At 44.9% G+C, this 16697-nt stretch overlaps 1 protein-coding gene across 3 annotated transcripts; it reads right to left on the bottom strand.

The window, feature by feature from the left end:
* Window positions 1-820: 820 nt before the first annotated feature.
* On the bottom strand, window positions 821-13378 carry LOC306952469 (ubiquitin-conjugating enzyme E2 variant 1; the record flags this gene model as incomplete). 3 transcript variants are annotated; one of them, XM_079543179.1, is made up of 4 exons in its annotated part: window positions 821-967; window positions 1341-1466; window positions 4603-4751; window positions 13357-13378. In XM_079543179.1, the coding sequence occupies 4 exons, from the start codon at window positions 13376-13378 to the stop codon at window positions 821-823; spliced, it is 444 nt and encodes a 147-aa protein (XP_079399305.1). The 3 variants fall into 3 exon arrangements, with proteins under 3 accessions (XP_079399305.1, XP_079399304.1, XP_079399306.1); XM_079543178.1 differs by lacking the exon at window positions 13357-13378 and adding an exon at window positions 11085-11148; XM_079543180.1 differs by lacking the exon at window positions 1341-1466.
* Between the last annotated feature and the right edge of the window lie 3319 nt (window positions 13379-16697).

Raw genomic sequence — 16697 nt, 5'->3', positions numbered from 1 at the left:
TTGTTGCAAAATCAAAACAATAAGCAGAAGGGAATATGTCAAGTTATTGCCCCAGTGCTTACCCCTGCCATCCAGGGGTGAGAAGAGACAGAGAGGGGCAAAAAGAAAGCAGCATCCCCACTAAAAAGAGGGGAAGAGGGAAGAGATTAAAAGAACCCTGAATCCCTCATCCAATGCTCATGTTTCTGGCGAGGAAGATCAGGAAGAGAAATACAATCTATGCCTTGGCCAGAGGAAAGCTTGCCCCAGATTACCAGGGCATTAAAAAAATATAAAACCAAAAATGACCACAGTCACATTCAGCCTTTACTAGAGATAGCACAAAGGGAGGGATGACAGAGGTTAGCACACATCCCCATTAGTAGTCCATTAAGCCCAGTGTCGTACTGGAAGCAAAAACCTTTGTGTCTATTCTAATAAACAGCCCTGAGCTTCAACGCTATTGCAGAAGACAGAAAAAGGAAATAAACAAAACAACCCAGGCCAGACACGCAGCAAGGTGATTGTGGGATGTATGCTTCACAGTTAAGTTAGATGTGCCACACTGGTCTTGACAGTAATCAATTTGAATCGACTTTTCCTGATACCAGAAGTTCAGCTATGTGGACAGTGGTTACACGACAGGATTATTTGTTATAGCACAACTTATATTTCAAATGAAAAAAATTAGTATCATTTACAGTATCTCAAGAAAAATGTTCTTTGAATGGGAACTTCCTTTCCAGTATTTTGAGGTCTACAAGATGCATCTAGAAAATTTACTACTGTGGAAAATGAAGACAGCTTAAATTGAATAAAGGGGCATGATTTTTTTTTTTAATTAATTGCTGTAACATTGTCCTTCAGGTGGCTGAGGAAGTTTCATATTTTCTTTAGACATCATTAGACGCCGAAGCTCTTGCAGAACAACTTTGATACTAAAAGAATTCTGCCATTTTGCTAGGACTGATATGGCTCTGGGGTCCACCTAGAACAGACAAAAACACCATTTCTGTCACAGTCAGTACTATCAATACAGATAACTCCCACACACACCCTCCAGCCAAAGATCTTTTAAGAAGTCTGAGTGCAAGAGAACAAAGAATGCAAAAGCAAGCAAGTGGCTTTTCTGAAAGCATAACTAATACATGCATATCTATTTGCAAGCTGCAAATGTATAGGAAAAGTACATTTTGATTCCAGTATTCTCTCAGTTTGTACAGTTCCCTTCTATTCCCCTTTCCTTCTACTCTAAGAAATGGTACGAGCAAACAGAAAGTATTAAAGCAAATTGCAAATATAAAGCATTCATTTGAAGCTGCACAGGAAAGTCATGTAAAATAATAAAAACAAAAACTTACCACTCCATTAGAACTATTTACTCCATTCATATTAATTTTTGTTACAAATCTTACAAATGGAGGTGCTTCTGGATACTTAGGCCCACATTCTATTTTAAGGCTGTATATTCTGTTTTCATAAATTGTCTGGGGGAATAAAAGCAGGGAGGGGGAACAATTATATCAGGCAGTTCAACAATCACTAGGTTAAAACAGTGGTTATTTCAGGGACCCAAACCACTAAACAGAAAGGCAGTCACTTGCAAACTATGCTGGCTCCCTCTGTTTTGGGTTCATTTTACAATATTTGAAGCACTAAATGCTGTTCTTCTGCATATTAAGTTCCACTATTTTTTTAAGCACACATTGAATTTTCACTTAAAAGTGAAGCTGGCATTGCTTCCTGTTCACTACCTGAAATGATTTTTGTTATCATCATATAGTTTAGATATCTACTTTTCAACCCATCTTTATAAATCAGTTCTGTTTTTATCAATTCATTAATCACAAACATGAACTTGAAATCAAAACTAAGGCTTTAGTGCAGAGAGCTATCTGAAGTTGGCCAGTCCTAAAGCTGCACTTAAATACTTTCTTTAGTCAATGGTCAACCCAATGCATGAGCTCTCTGAAAGATGAACGCTCCAAAATTTAGTATATTTCAAAGTACACAGGTTGTACTGAAAGTAATGCCTCCTATTTATTTTCATGGAATCTACAACAGATACATAAAGCACAGTAACATTATTTGATAGAGCAAATTCTCAGCTATAAAACACTTGTTTTCAACATAGTCCCCACCATTAGTTGAATTGTGGAGATGAGCTGATCAAGGCACTCTTCACTTTGTTGTATGACAGCTGTGCAAGGCCATTCTGGAACACGGCTTATCCTTCATGTTGCTGTTGACAGTGCTGAAAGGCACCACCATGACTGTGCCAGCATCCACTGCTTGGTCTCCATGTATGTTCAGCAATCATCGATGGATGTCAATGGGTGCCTTTTTTTTTCCACATAGGGGAATCCACTTTCCTCCCTTTGCTCCATAAGCACTTCCATGTCAGACACCACTCTGTCAGACTGCCCCTCTGCTGCCAGCTGTCACACGGCAACAAGATGTAACGGGACATTGGTGGGAAGGTTCAGCCCTACTGCCACACCACCAACGCCTGCCTCTGACATCACGGGCCAACATCACAAAATAGGAGGCATTACTTTTGGAGCAGCCCTGTACATCCTGAACCCAATCAGCATCAACACTGTCCCAGAGACTGGGAGACAGTCTCCTGGCTCAGCCTGGACTGTTCCAGTCTCCTGACAGAACCACGAAAGCTCTGTGCACAGAGCAATTAACACACCAAAGTCTGCAGGTTTTTATGGTCCTTGCAGGTAACCACATCACATTAAGACTAGTGAACAGGAAGTCTTCATCATGCACAGGTCTACAGCCCGTATAAAACAGGTGCAGACAAAGTCAAAGTTCTGACAGCACCACTGTTATTGAATAGTTTGTATAAGCAAGAGGAATGATTGGTTGCAAAACCGTCTGCACCGAGCCTGGGAAGGAGCAGCACGCCTCCATGTATGGTAGCAGGGACACCCAGAGCAGCAACGCGGACCCCGCTCAGCACAACAGTTCTTTTTTCCCTACGGGATGCGCAGCATCAGATTCCTCCATCTGCCACAAGCACGACTGTTTTCTACTCAGAAGAAAACAGGACTTTTTGATTTTTTTCCAAAGCCAGTATTTCTCACATCCTATTAAAAAAATGGTAATTACAGCACTGAGTATGAACAGACCTAAAAGCAGAGGAACCTCCTCACAAATAAGAATGTCTGAAAGTTCCCAGAATCTCCCTCACTGCAGCCTGTGGTCTTCAAACAATTACCTCAACTCAAGAATGGTAAAAAAAAAAAAAAATCTGTATTCATAAGTGTGTCAGAAAGACAAAAGAGGCACAGCTGAATAATTCTTTTGTGGTAGTCCTCTAGCCTTGGTTAGCAGTGTGACGTGAGCTACAGATTTCTATCACTGCTGACAAGTCAACATATGCCTATTTGCATGTTTCAGTTTCTATCTGAATTTCTAAATTAGATTTCAAGGTTGTTCAAATTTTGCATAGCATGTAGGTGCACAGTGAGCCTACCTCACCATCCTAATGTAGGCTCATTAAAGCTCTCCTAATGTTCTAAAATCAAATGTCATTCTGAGAAACAATTCGGGCATATCATAAACAAATGAAATGGTCATGTATGGGCAGATGTTAGAAATGGCAAAAAGAGAAGAACCCTTCTAGATGAGATAGAAAATACTGCACGTGTAAAGTGTTATTAATTCCTGCACGTCATCATCTTGAGTCAGAAAAGGCAACTGACAAAATGGAAACACATCAGGCTGTAGCATGATTGAAGGATTCTAAAGGTTTCCATATTGATTGAACTGGAATTTTTGACAAGTGATACTGAAGCCAGACACAGAGGCCAACACAGACTACTGCAGGAAGGAGAGCTACCTACCTGCACTTCATGGCAGGGATAACAAGGAAACCAAACAAATACACAGCAGAAATGGGGGCCACAGACACCTTCTGTTTTTAGAATACATGCATACATATAATGCACAATCAAGCCCTAATATTTACTGCCACAGACCCTCAGTTGAGTAGGGTTCTGGGAGGGAAAGGAGACAGAGAATACACATCAGTGCTATCAAAAAGATTATGACTGCATTACAAGAAGCTACTTTGGGAGAGAACACTCAAAAAAGTAACTGAATTCACTAAAATTCAAGTTTTCTGAGTTAGTTGAAACTGTAAAGGAGCATGTCAATATTTCTGCAATCAAAACAAACTCACAAACTCAAGAGGATGCAGCAGAAAGACCACCAGCAGTGCTGACAGGACATCCACATTTTACCTAGGTTAGCTCCAAATGTAATCTCACTAGCTGAAGGATTTTGAACCTTACTGCATTCAAGAGCAGAGGATATTAGAATCCTGGAATCTCAAAAGTTAGGTCTTAATGAATCTGTAAATACAAAGCAGATGTGACAGAACTAACCAGAAGTGGGTACTACAAGTATTCCAGATCATAAGCAAAAAGACATAGAGATAGATGAAACCCGTTTGTATACATCAGCTGATCTTTCAACATAAGTCACTTACTGAAGAGTTTTGCCACTCATTTGTGTTTTGTTTTTATTTCAGTACTTAGATTAAGAGAAGGAAAAGAGGAAGAAAAAAAGAAGTAACACTTGTATTTTAATATTTAAGTGGATGCTTACTCTTGGAGGCCCAATAATCATTCCTGTCCATCTTGTGAGTGTCATATCTTCATCATCTTCAAGGCCCCAACTAACTGTTCCATCGCCTACTCCTTTTTGACCTTCTTCAAGTTCTTCCAACAGGCGAAAATTACGAGGAACTTTTACACCTAAAAAACAATCAGAACAATATTTTAAATAAAACCTTAAAAATACCACAGTTTCTCAACAGTGTACAGACAGCCCTGTATTTAACATGGAGTTTTCAAGTGATACCAAACATGCTGAAAGTCTGAAAGGCCAGATGTTAGGGCAGGCAGCAAAACAAGGAAACCTCTCCATCCACTCAGAGACACAAACAGCATTACGGAGCTCTATTAGCAGTTGTTTTAATGATCTAAAGCATGAAAATGCATGAGATAGTAAAAATGAGCAGAGTCAAATCCCTCATGGTATCAAGTCTCTCACAGCTTTTAAAAATATCACCACAATCAACTAGCACACTTTCATAACGTTAAAAGGTTAATCTGAAGGTGCGCTCTGTCAGTAGCTATGCCGTCTTTAGTACCTCTGACCCCTTGCCACCACAGAACTTCAGCACTTCTGAACTGCTAGCGCACTATTCCTTAAAACATACACAGTAAATTCTTATCCCCACTACATTAATGAAAAACAATGGCACAAGGGCTCATTGAGACGCTCGCGGTCACAATGCTGCATTTGTGGTGAAGGTCTTCGATCCCTTCATTATTTGTTCTTCCCCAGGACGCTCATACCTCAGCCACCAAAGCAGATGCACACTCCAGGCCACTGCTTCTACCTCAGATACCCAGGTGGAGCACATGTCTTTCCAGTGGAAACAAAATTATTGCCAGGATACATTTGATGGACTTATTTTCACCTGACATACAAAAAGTTTGGGATTTGGATTATTTTTTCACCTCAATAACCCAAAATGAACTATGCACCAAGGCGTAATAGTGGAAAATCCTAATGAATGCTCTTCATCATCACTGATGCAGCACAGCAGCAAAAGAGTGAGCAACTCGCCTTGAAACATCCAAAGTGGACCCAGTGGACCTCTCCTAAGACGTCATCTCATCCAGCATTCACAGCATGCACACATGCTCTGTTGCACACAGAGGCCGTTAGAAAGAAATCAAGACAGAGCTCTCTGTAAATCTCCAGAGCTCCCTGAAAACATGGGCAACCACTGGCAGAAGGCCTAAGGCTTTCTAAAATGTAGTGGCTTTTAAAGTCTGGTGGCTCTGGTATTCTTAAAATCCCTTGAAGTATATTAGTGACCTACACAAATTAAATGTCAAAGTCACTCTTGCTCCAGAATTATAGTTGCCACAATTTCATTCACTACAAAAAAAAGCAAATTACTGGAGAGATCAGTTTGTTGGCCCGTTTGGTACCACATCTCCAATAATCAAGTTCCAGAATATTCTGGGTAAATGAGATTTACCGACAGAGCTGTAGTGAGGACACAGACAGGAGCCCAGTTCCACCAGTGCAGCACCAATGCAGGAGGGGCTGCAAGGCACAGTCCAGTGCAGCTTCATGCTAATCAAGCTGATACCGTGACTGCTGAGCAATACAAACCTTTGGCTGTGAAAGGAAATGAGTCAGTGCGGCTGTGAAGCCATCACCATGAGGCTGATCCCAAACCCTAAGCAGGAATAGGACCTCTTTGAGATAGCCGCCATCTCCCTTGCACAAAACCTCCAAATTGTGATGCAGCCTGTGAGCCTTCAGCACGGAAAGTTCCAAGTGTGCTCCTCACAACTGGGCTAGGCAGATCAGGCATTCCATCCCAACTGAAATCCATGGGACCAGATGCCATCACCACCTGCAATGCTGCTGCTCTGCAGGACCTTCGCTGAGCACATCATGCCACCAAACCACATTTCCCTGGGCAGCACCACTGCGATGCCCACCAAATGTCATCTGAGCCTCTCTGTCAGTGTTTGCTAATACCGCCTCATATTCACCAGTGGTGTGAAGGAAACTTGCTGAAGCTGAGAGAGACCAAAATCACAACCGAGGAGGAATCAGTACCATGGTGACAGCACTGCATGCTTTAAGGAAAGCAGACGCAGGCCATTCATCAAAGAAAATAACCAATATTGCCTACCTGCCCTTTCTCTAAGCACCAAGCACTCTACTCAATGAAAGAGACAGGAATCCTGCATGAAAAAATTTAGGTGCTTGTGTAATTAAAAATTCCATCATCTGGCGAGGCCATAATCAGACCAATGGGCAGCTTTACTGCTAAGCACAGTTAGGTCTGGCTTTGCAATGTTACAGGGAGAAAGAGCAGCTTGACCTCAGGGCTCCCCGAGGGCATGGCTGCTCAGCACATGTCTGATTCTGCCTGAACCACAGACACACAATGCAAACAGCATTTCTGAGGTCCCTGACAGATCCAAGGTTTGCAGAGCACTCACTGCTCGCATCTCATGCTGGTTCCTATTAGATGGAAAAAGCGAACAGAAATGGTTATTAGTTCCACAGCAACTGCTTTCCAGTAAGCACTGTAGGAACATTAGCTTATTTCCAAATGACCTGTCCTTATATAAGGCAGAGGAACGGATCAGATGCAGGCTGCTGGTCAGCCCAGCAGGACACACAAAGCTGAAGGCAATGGCCTGGGCCACGCAGAGACGGCTGCCGCATCCTGATTACAACACCTGGGCAGGACTGTAATTGCTGGCTGTACGCAAACAAACCGTCGTGCTTTTGTCCGGCAGAATTCCTGGAAAGCGGTCTGAATTGTTCCAGGCACCCACACTGTTTGTCAGGCAGCGCAGGCTGTGCCAGGGGATGCCCTGGTGCACTCCATCACCTCCCACAGTGCTCACAGTGCAGCAGTGGAGCTCTCCCAGGCAGTTCCCAAACCAACCTGTTTTTCTGAAAGCCCTTTGTGTAACACAAAAAAAACTTGGTAAAGTCACGGGTAATTATAAATTAATAAAAAATACTTCCAGCTATGCATTTTTATAGAGCCTTCACTGTGGCTCAAGTAAACTCCCATACAGTGGGAGCATTTATGGCATAAACAGACAATTCCACCCAGATAATGGCTCCTCACAGCTTGCCTGATCTTGCAGAAATGCTCCCAGAAACATAACTGAAGAAGCATTACAGAGCAAAGGCAGGTATTTACTTCCATTCACAAGAGCAAACCTATGAAAGCTGAGCCGCATAACTGCACCAGTAAGGTAAACTCTCAAACCACACAGCTTTGTACAGTCTGTAACAAGTTCATTTTTAGTAAATTTGCATACAGGAAGCCTCAAACACGGACATTAATTCTTTAAGTAGTTCGTGAAATATTTTTAAAGGAAATTTGAGAATAACACTGAATCACAGGTGCAGTTTTGCAGAAAGTCAAGACATGAATTTTACTGAACTTAAAGTTGCAGTTAAGGAGCTGCTAGGTTTTAGATGACATCTCTCCAGCCTTCAAATAGAATTAGGAGCTTTTGCTTCCAAAACTTCCAGTGCTGCTGCACGGATGGGACCAATGAGCATTTGGCACAAAGGCTGTCTGCTGGACCACGAGCCACAGGCTGGGCCAGGTCAGTCACACTGGGACCAGGAGCCCATGGCCACCAGAACCCACTGCAGTTCTGCACCAAAGAAACAGAATTATTTCTGAAAGACAGTTAAATGCAGCTTGGGTTTCTAATGCCTTTAAAGCACTCTGAGATTCGCCTTCAGCACCACTTCTCCCTGCACCACTTCGGATGCAGAGATACAGAAATTCATGCATCTTACAATTATTTTTAAAATATTCTTACCAGTCTGAGGTTTTCTCAAATTCACATTCTTGTGAAGTACACAGTATGTCTTTAACAAGTTAAAAATAACATCTGCTGACAGACTCTGCTTTTTAATATTTTAATTTTCCCACCTATAGACGGGAAGCAATCTTGAATTCAGAGACTGTATCACAGTGCAAATAGCACTGAAATGAAGTGGGCAATGCTTCTGAGAGTAGATGCTCCTCCTGAATGCTCCTCCTCGGCACGAGCAGAACGAAATAAAGGCCTCACAAAAATGTCAGTAAATCTCTCTTTCCTTTCTTCAATGAAATCTTCAGGATTATAGCACAAATATTTCATAGAAAACAGCTTAACAAAGCACACTGAAAATGCTCTTCACTACTGTTGTGGTTTAACCCAGCAGACAGCTAAGCACCAGACAGTTTTACACTCACCTCCTCCCAACCCAGTGGGATGGGGGATAAAATTAGGAGAAGATGCAGTAGAACTTGTGGGTTGAGCTAAAACTATTTACTGAGAAAAAGATAGTATTTATGACAAATATATACATTTGTACATAACAGGTGATGCACAGGCAATCGCTCACCACTCCTCCACCGATGCGCAGCTAGCCCCTCAGGCAGCAGAAGAGAGGGTGATGAACTCCCACCCCCTTCTAAACTCCTTCTGCTTGATGTTGTATGGTATGGAATATCCCTTTGGCAGGTAGAAGTCAGCTGTCCTAATTCTGTTCCCCCCCAGCTCCCTGACGTCTTGGCTCTGCACAGCACTGCTTAGTAGCAACGATCAGCATCGTTATGCTATCAACATTCTTCTTCTCCTAGAACCAAAACATGGCATCATACCTGACGTTCCGACAACTTGCCAGGGGCTCTGACAAGAATTGCTGCAGGTTTCTTTACACACTTGTGGATAATAGGAAACCCCAAATTCTACCCTTTCAAGGCAATTTTAACTTTCTGTACCAGTTCCTCACCTACATTATTTCAAGGGAACTGAAATCCATTAACTTTAACTGCCTTTGTTGCTCGCATACATTAAAATTCTTTCTGCTGTTTACTTTTGAGCATTTGTTACTCGGCCTTTAATACACTTCTTCCAATGTAATCCTCACCTCTCTGCAAACTGGAAATCTGACAGCTTATCCTTAACAGTACTACCAGTGTAAAAAATAAATAAATCGTTCCTTGTCAAAAACATATATAGCTTTTGAAGTGATGTAATATTTAAAACAGCAAAAGGCTTTCAGCAGTAGTCACAGAAGCTTTCAGGATGCAGGAACCTTTGATTTCCTGAATCTTCTTTACAGACACTTTCTGCTTCGCACTGCAGACGGGTACTGAAATAGCTTGTGAATTCAGAATAACTTCTTGAGCACCTGAAATAATTCAGTGTATTCAGTTGTGCAGAAGCTAGAGCTTCTGTCCTTCATTGCTGGAAGCACGTTACTTAAAGAGGGCTTCAGAATGCCTGAGATAGGCAGGCGTTGGCACAGAGCTGAAACCCAACATCCTGCCCGCAGCAGGAGGGTGGGACACATTCCATCATTTGTATCAGAGCTGAAAAGCAAAAGGTTACCAGCTCAGTTAGTGCTCTAGAGAAGTCATCCCGAAGTCATCCCACAGCTGGGAAAACCGTCTGAGCACCCTGCCCTGCTGAAGGCACGCTGACACCTCAGCACACCTCATTGGACTCATCAGCTACATGGTTAAAAATTATTTTATTTTAATATCCTAATGAATTATTTTAAGTTTTCAGCCAGAATGTCATTCTTCCAATACATTACATAACCATACCATACAAAAAGATTCAGCTGTCTTATTGTAAGATTCCTGAACTATTTACCTTTGTTTCCCATTCCATTCTTGTGTGACACCAAGAAGCTCTGCCGCCAACTTCTTCAGCAACTGCTACTTCAAGTACTCTTATATTCCATGTTATTTAAGAATGCACAATTTGCCTTTCCGGTTTCTTCTTCATTTCTTTCTCCTTCACACAGGTATTTTATTGACAGACTTACAAGGCACTTGGAGGCTGGCAATATTTATTGGGATAACACTGAGCACTATGTGCAGTACACAGGCAATGGCTCCAATACCCTTCAGTAAACAGCTTCTTCTGCATTCTAATGGCTGTTCTTCTTTTCACCAACAAGTCTGAGTTTGCAGGGATTTTATGGGTCCCCCAACAATTACAAAGAGAAGTTTTTCATACACCATACTAAAATCAGTCTGCCTTTTTCTTTCTCAGCAATATTAACCACACAGATTGCCACCATCACGCCCATTCACCGAATTATTTGTCCTATCCTGTTGAGGTTTTCCACATTCCTCTGAGCTTGAGTAACTTATATCTGGGCAAATTGTGTTACCACTCTGTTCCTGTGAGCTGTTGGTAAACACAGTGTCTACCACAGCCCTGCAACAGACCTATATGAGAACAGTGAGTTAAATGAGGTCACTACACTTTTTCTCATGACAGAAGTTGGAAAAACAGGATTTCATAGGCCAACATGGCCAGGTTCTGACCTCTTATAATAATGTCCTTCCACTAGAGCATGGCTACACTGGAGCAGGAGCAAGCTGTGGCAGAACACTCAGAGGTACCCACCTGCAGCAGCTCTAGGGGCTTGGCTGCACCGTGCCCACTCCCTGAGCCAGCGGAGCCAACCTGTGCAGCACGCAGCCTGAGAGCTGGGCAAGCACTTACTGCTCGGGTGCTGTGGTCTACTGTGAAACCTTATTAGGACGACTAAAGCCAACTCTTTATTCATATATTAACTGTGAGGAAAAGAGAAAGGAGAAAAATTATCATCTGCAACACAGAACTCTGTATAAACGATACTGGTGAGCCTAACTTCTTCACATTTTTTCCCCTTTTTAATTATTCTTACTGGCTTATTAAATAAAAAGACAAGGCCTTTACTTGTCTAATTCCCAGGATCAGCCCAGACTTTTTTTCTTTAAATCTGCAGCGCTGTAATCTGTCATTCCTTCCTCTGGGCCAGTAGCTGCTTTCAAAGAATGACTGAATACTTTTCATCCACAACCTCTTCTTAAGCTCTTTCACTGAACTATAAACTTACAATATCAAACACCTCAAGTACTTTGTAAGTAAATATGAATGCATTTAGATGCCACGAAACAAGTGTTAGCAAAACCTGTTCTGCAAATGAGTGAAGACATAGTGATGCCTGCGTGCAGCCCCACAGTGAATCAGGCACAGTGCAGAACAACAAGGTGTCACTTCCTGGCTCTGTGTTACCAATGCCCTCAGCATATTGGTGAGGAGGAACCATGACCTGCATTGTAGAGCCACTACTGCTGTCAGGAACTAGACACTATGTTGCTCTCTTTTTCAGAAAGGACAATCTCCAGCCATACTTTACTGGTACACCCAGACAAAGCAGGTTGGTGGTGGTAAGTACAGCAGTCTGGATTCACAACTGGACAAAGCTCCCAGACCCACACCAGTGCAAGCCGTGGATCTGTATGCAAAATTCCTCAGTCCCAACCACGGGGCTTACTGTCCAAGTTCACTGTTTCAGCAACACATTTTTTTTGACACATACTGTTTTGCACTATTTCCTCTTGCCAGCAGCACTTCAACAAACAGGACCTCAAGAACAGCTATGTGCAGTGCTTGTCTGATGCTCATGTTCTAGGGGCAAGGAGCTGAGCACCTGCTTGCCATCTCTCTGGCTCTGTAGTGCTTCCAACACTGAAGGCCAGGGAAAATTCAGGAGGATGCGAGGTAACACAGCAATCCGAAGGCACAGTGCAGCTGATGGACAGTGGCTACCAGCATACAGCTCATCCCAAAAGCACGGAGGAACTGTACAGGGCTGGCTCCAGACTCAGTCGCTGGAGTTTGGATCTCCATCTCCCCTCCCCCATGACCACCCAGGCAATAACTCATGAAACTGCACTGGTTTAAAAGCAACAATCACTGGCCTTGCTTTTCCAGACGTGTACGAAATGGAAAGTCAGCAGACTGATACAGTTATAGGAGTGGAGAAGTGAGATAATGCGGTAATGGAAATCCGCACCGTCCATGGGCTTTAACAAGTGCTCCACACCTCACAGCCACCTGCTTCCAAGCACAGAACCTTTTTATGAACTTGGTCACTAGGAATTAACTGCACTGTGACACTTATTCTCGAAGGCTGGAAAGCCACCAGCAGAAACCTATCTGTAAGGAAAGTACCTCTAGACATTTCTGCTGTACCTCATGGTGCAGCCCCTGGACGATCCCACATTTATCATCAGAGAATGCAATCTCAGCGTGGTGCTGCTAGGGCACGCTGGGCACTGTTTACAAGAGCAGATGGGTGAGATTGGCAAACAGGAATGAAACTGCGTTATTTGGTCAGCAGAGGTTGACCAGAAGGGATCAGCAAGAAAAGAAACATCGAGGTCCGGTTACTGCCATTTAGTTTAATGCGCAAAAGATGACCATGGGCCGTTTAACCATTCACAGCAGAAGCAGAACGAGGCAGGAAATCAGCATTCAACTTCCTGAGCCCTTCGGAAGCGGCACCCTCGGGCCCCGACCCCCCGACAGCCGCCGCTCACTCCGAGAGCGCCGCGTTCCGCCCGCACCCCGGAGCCGGGACTCACTGCGGGCCGGGGGCGGCCGGGAGCGGCTCCGAAGCCTCCGCGCGGGGCGTTCCGCGGCTCCCTCCACCGAGTCACGCCCGGCCGCAACCCTCGGCCCCGGTCCCCCCAGCCAGGCCTCCGCTGCGAGGCCTCGCAGCCCCGGCGAGGCTGCGGCGAAGAGGAAGGAGACGAGCCCGGCCCTGCCGCCCCGCGGCCGGCCACTGCGCCCCTCGGCCCGGCCCCCGCCACCCCCTTCCTCTCCACCGCAGCCCTCGCCTCCCCGGCGGCCGCCTTCCGGCTCGGCCCCGCCGCCTGCTGCCCCGCAGCGAGGGGCGGCCCCGCCCGGCGCCCCCCGGCCCGGCCCGGCCCCGCCGCCCGCTCACCCGCACCCGTGGTGGCCGCCATCTTGCGCCGCTGCCGCCGGAGCCCCGCCTCTGCCGCCGCGTCAACCCAACGCGGGAAGCGAGGCCTCGCGGTGCGGGCGGGCGCGCGCTAAAGGCGAGGCGGCGGCGGCGGCGAGCTCTGTGGTGCGCGCGGGAAGCCTTGTCGCGCGGGCGGGCGCACACGAGCTTAGCCGCGCTTTCTGTTTGGCGGGGGGTGCCCGAGCTGTTCGTGCACCCCCCAGGTCGGCAGCCGGCTTGTCTCGGGGAAAGCAGAGCCCTAACTCCTGCAGAGGCGCTTGAAGCACGGGCTTTTAAGTATTTAACATCCTATAAGACTCCAATGGAATTAACAATTGCTAAACCACGTTCGTTATGGCCAGAACACAGGCAGCATTTAGCTTCTAATGATCTTAAATTACCCACAGTCACTTGGTAACAATCTCATGTTGCTTATGTATTTTCTTGCCAAACGTCTTCCCATTACATTTTCAGCTAAGGAAAATATCAGTGGTGTAACACGGTCATTTCATTCGCTGACATTCTCTTGTTGCAGTCAAACACTGACAGCAACCTGTGCTGCACGAGCGGACAGCACCGTGCTGCTGCGCGCGCTCCGTGCAGCTCCTGTGACCACAGCCCAGGTGAGCAGGCAGCAGCCCTCGGTGCTCGAGCCCGTGATCCAGGCCCTCCCTTCTGCAGCAGGGAAGACACGGCGCAGATGGCTGTCCCCACTGTGCTCCTGAAGGCTGGCACTATCCAGATATGGAATCTGGAAAAGCCAAGGCCAGATGAGACACAACAGCAGGAGGACCTACAGCGCTGTGCTTCATCAGCACAATTTTTCCTTAGCTCTCTATAATCAGTACAGTAAGAAGAAGGAAACAAACAATAACAACAAAAACCTGAAAGGAAATGAATTAATGAATTCTGCTTTGTCTTACACTATATATTCCCAAAATTTTGTCCTGAGACATCACATAGAAATTTCACAGAAATTATTACTAAGTAAAAGATTTAAAGGCTCATTACTGTCATTCAAACCCTTATTCTGTTACATCACCTCCAAAGACACAGCTTTTAGCTGCAAACAGTCACGGTACCGTTTCTACCAGTTATTCATTGATGCAGCTTTAAAAATAGCAACACCAGTCTTGCTGGTTAGACTACAATTTAATCCTAAGGCTTTATTTCAGACAGGCTGAGAGCAGCAGAGGAAGCGAACAGGGCAGAAGCTAGGTGGCACGATTGCTCAGCAAACCTGACCAGGAGCTGGGGGTGCAGATGCCAGGTGCTCCCGTTGGAACTGCTGCAGTTCTGGGGCAAGGTGGGTGCTCAGTGCAGCCCCACTGCAGCAGTCCCCTCCCCTCTGTGCCAGGTGCGGGAGGGGATAACAGGTACGGGCACTTCGCGACAGCCCAAACCTCCTACTTTGGACCCGCTCCATGCAGGGATTGAGGCAGCATTTTGCCAGGCTGCTGCTGCTGGAGGCTGTTCTGCACCCCTCCTGCTGCTGTTCTGGGAACTACAGGACACCGTGCAGTCGTTCCTTGCTTTCACAGAGCTAATGCTTCCCCTTGTAGACAAGGCCCCAAACAACTGTGCTAGGGTTGCTCTGCAGCACTAGAGATGCAAAAATGACAACCACAAAGCCAGGGAAGCCACCAGCCTGGCAACATGCTGCCCTGGAGCCCCAGGGAGCAGAAGGCCATCTGCATCTTTCTGAGAAGTGACAGAGTGAAACCAAGCAACCTCTACAAGTGTCAGTCACACTGAAGCACAGGCCCTCAGAGGGGCTGGTTTTGTTTTAGCTCTAATCTGTTCCTAATCAACTTAAGGCAAATTCATCTTAAGCCAGATTTACATCTGTTGAGAAGGATTCACGTTGTTTTTTGCTCCAGAATCGCCATGTGGACTTGACAGAGGCACCTACTGCTTTAAAAAGGTGAAGGAGCTCCTGGAATCCAGCAGAAAGACCAGAACCAAGCCAGCATTCATTAACACTCTGCTAAGGACACTGCTTTACTCAACTCCAGTGAATTGAGCAGAAAGGAAGGGAGTAGGACAGGAGAGAGAGAAAACCAAGGACTAGAAAGCTGTTAGAATATGAATTATGGGAGCCTCAGGACAGAACGAGACATGAATTTAGATTTCTGTCAAGATATGAGAGGTAACTATTACTGCTCTTTGTACTCACAGCTTTGTACTCTATACTCCTAGAACTGTAGGAACTTGCACACTGGAATGGGAGAAGAGGGAGAAGTGTTCTTTGTTCTGGGCACACGATTGTTTGCATCCCCACCACAGCAGTATTCATCACGTTTTAGTTCAACTTCTGTCACACCTGTTACACCAAAGAAATTTAAAATAAGTTTTAGCCACAAGTTGTGAATATTACTGGATCTAACTTAACTGATTCAAAGTAATGAACATCACATCAGCTTGCCCAATAGGGGAACCTACCATTCTTCCCACAAAAATTTATAGTCATGTATCAGTCTGTGATATACAAAAGTCAGTACCTGGAAATTAGAACTAGCTTTATCATTACGTGTTCTAGGAACTACTTTGACCCAACAGATACGGCACAGAATCAAGCTTCATAAATACCTGGATTGAAGAGAAGCAACATTAATTAAAGAGCTTGACATCCTGTAACAACCTCCCCTAACCAGGCTGGCAGATTCTGGCCGCTGCCCCCAGCACTGCGTGTTCCTATGCATGGCCTTCTTCACCGAGGCTGGTCTTGGGAGACCTTGGGTGAGAGCTGCCCTTTTCAACAAGGGCAACACAAAATCACACAGTTATTTTCCTCAGTAGCATTATAAAAGGAATACTCCTCTCTTTTCCTCAGTTTCAACTAAATGCTTACCAAACTGTTCTTTACCATCAAAGCTACATGGAGACCCCAGCACTGACTGTAACAATTGGAGAAGACGATTTCACATAATAGTAAAAATGCTGTCCTTAAGGGTCTGAATCATTTAAGCATATTAAACATTTGGTACCTGTAGTACCAACTGTGACTTTATTTGTAGAAGCCAGCTCAGACTTCAGCATTCATCAGTTCTCACTGAAGGAGAGTTGCCAAGTCCCAACCCTTCAACGTGTCATCCATCACTGAAAATTGGTACTTGAAAGCTTACACACACAGCAAGGTCAAGGTCAGTCTGAACCTATGACTTAAAAAACCCTTACCACACACTTCAGGAAAGTACAGTATAAACTCAATACAGTTTACAACTAGTGAAGAGAATCTTCGGTTTGACCTTCAGTAAGATTTCATTTAGAAGAGAATTAAACAAGAAGCAAACCACATTCACTCAATTCAGTGCCTGTTGGAT

This window comes from Tetrao urogallus (genome assembly GCF_951394365.1).
Source record: "Tetrao urogallus genome assembly, chromosome: 16".
Lineage (NCBI taxonomy): Eukaryota > Metazoa > Chordata > Aves > Galliformes > Phasianidae > Tetrao > Tetrao urogallus.
Note: the sequence above shows the minus strand (reverse complement) of the source record. Positions and strands in the feature narration are given on the sequence as shown.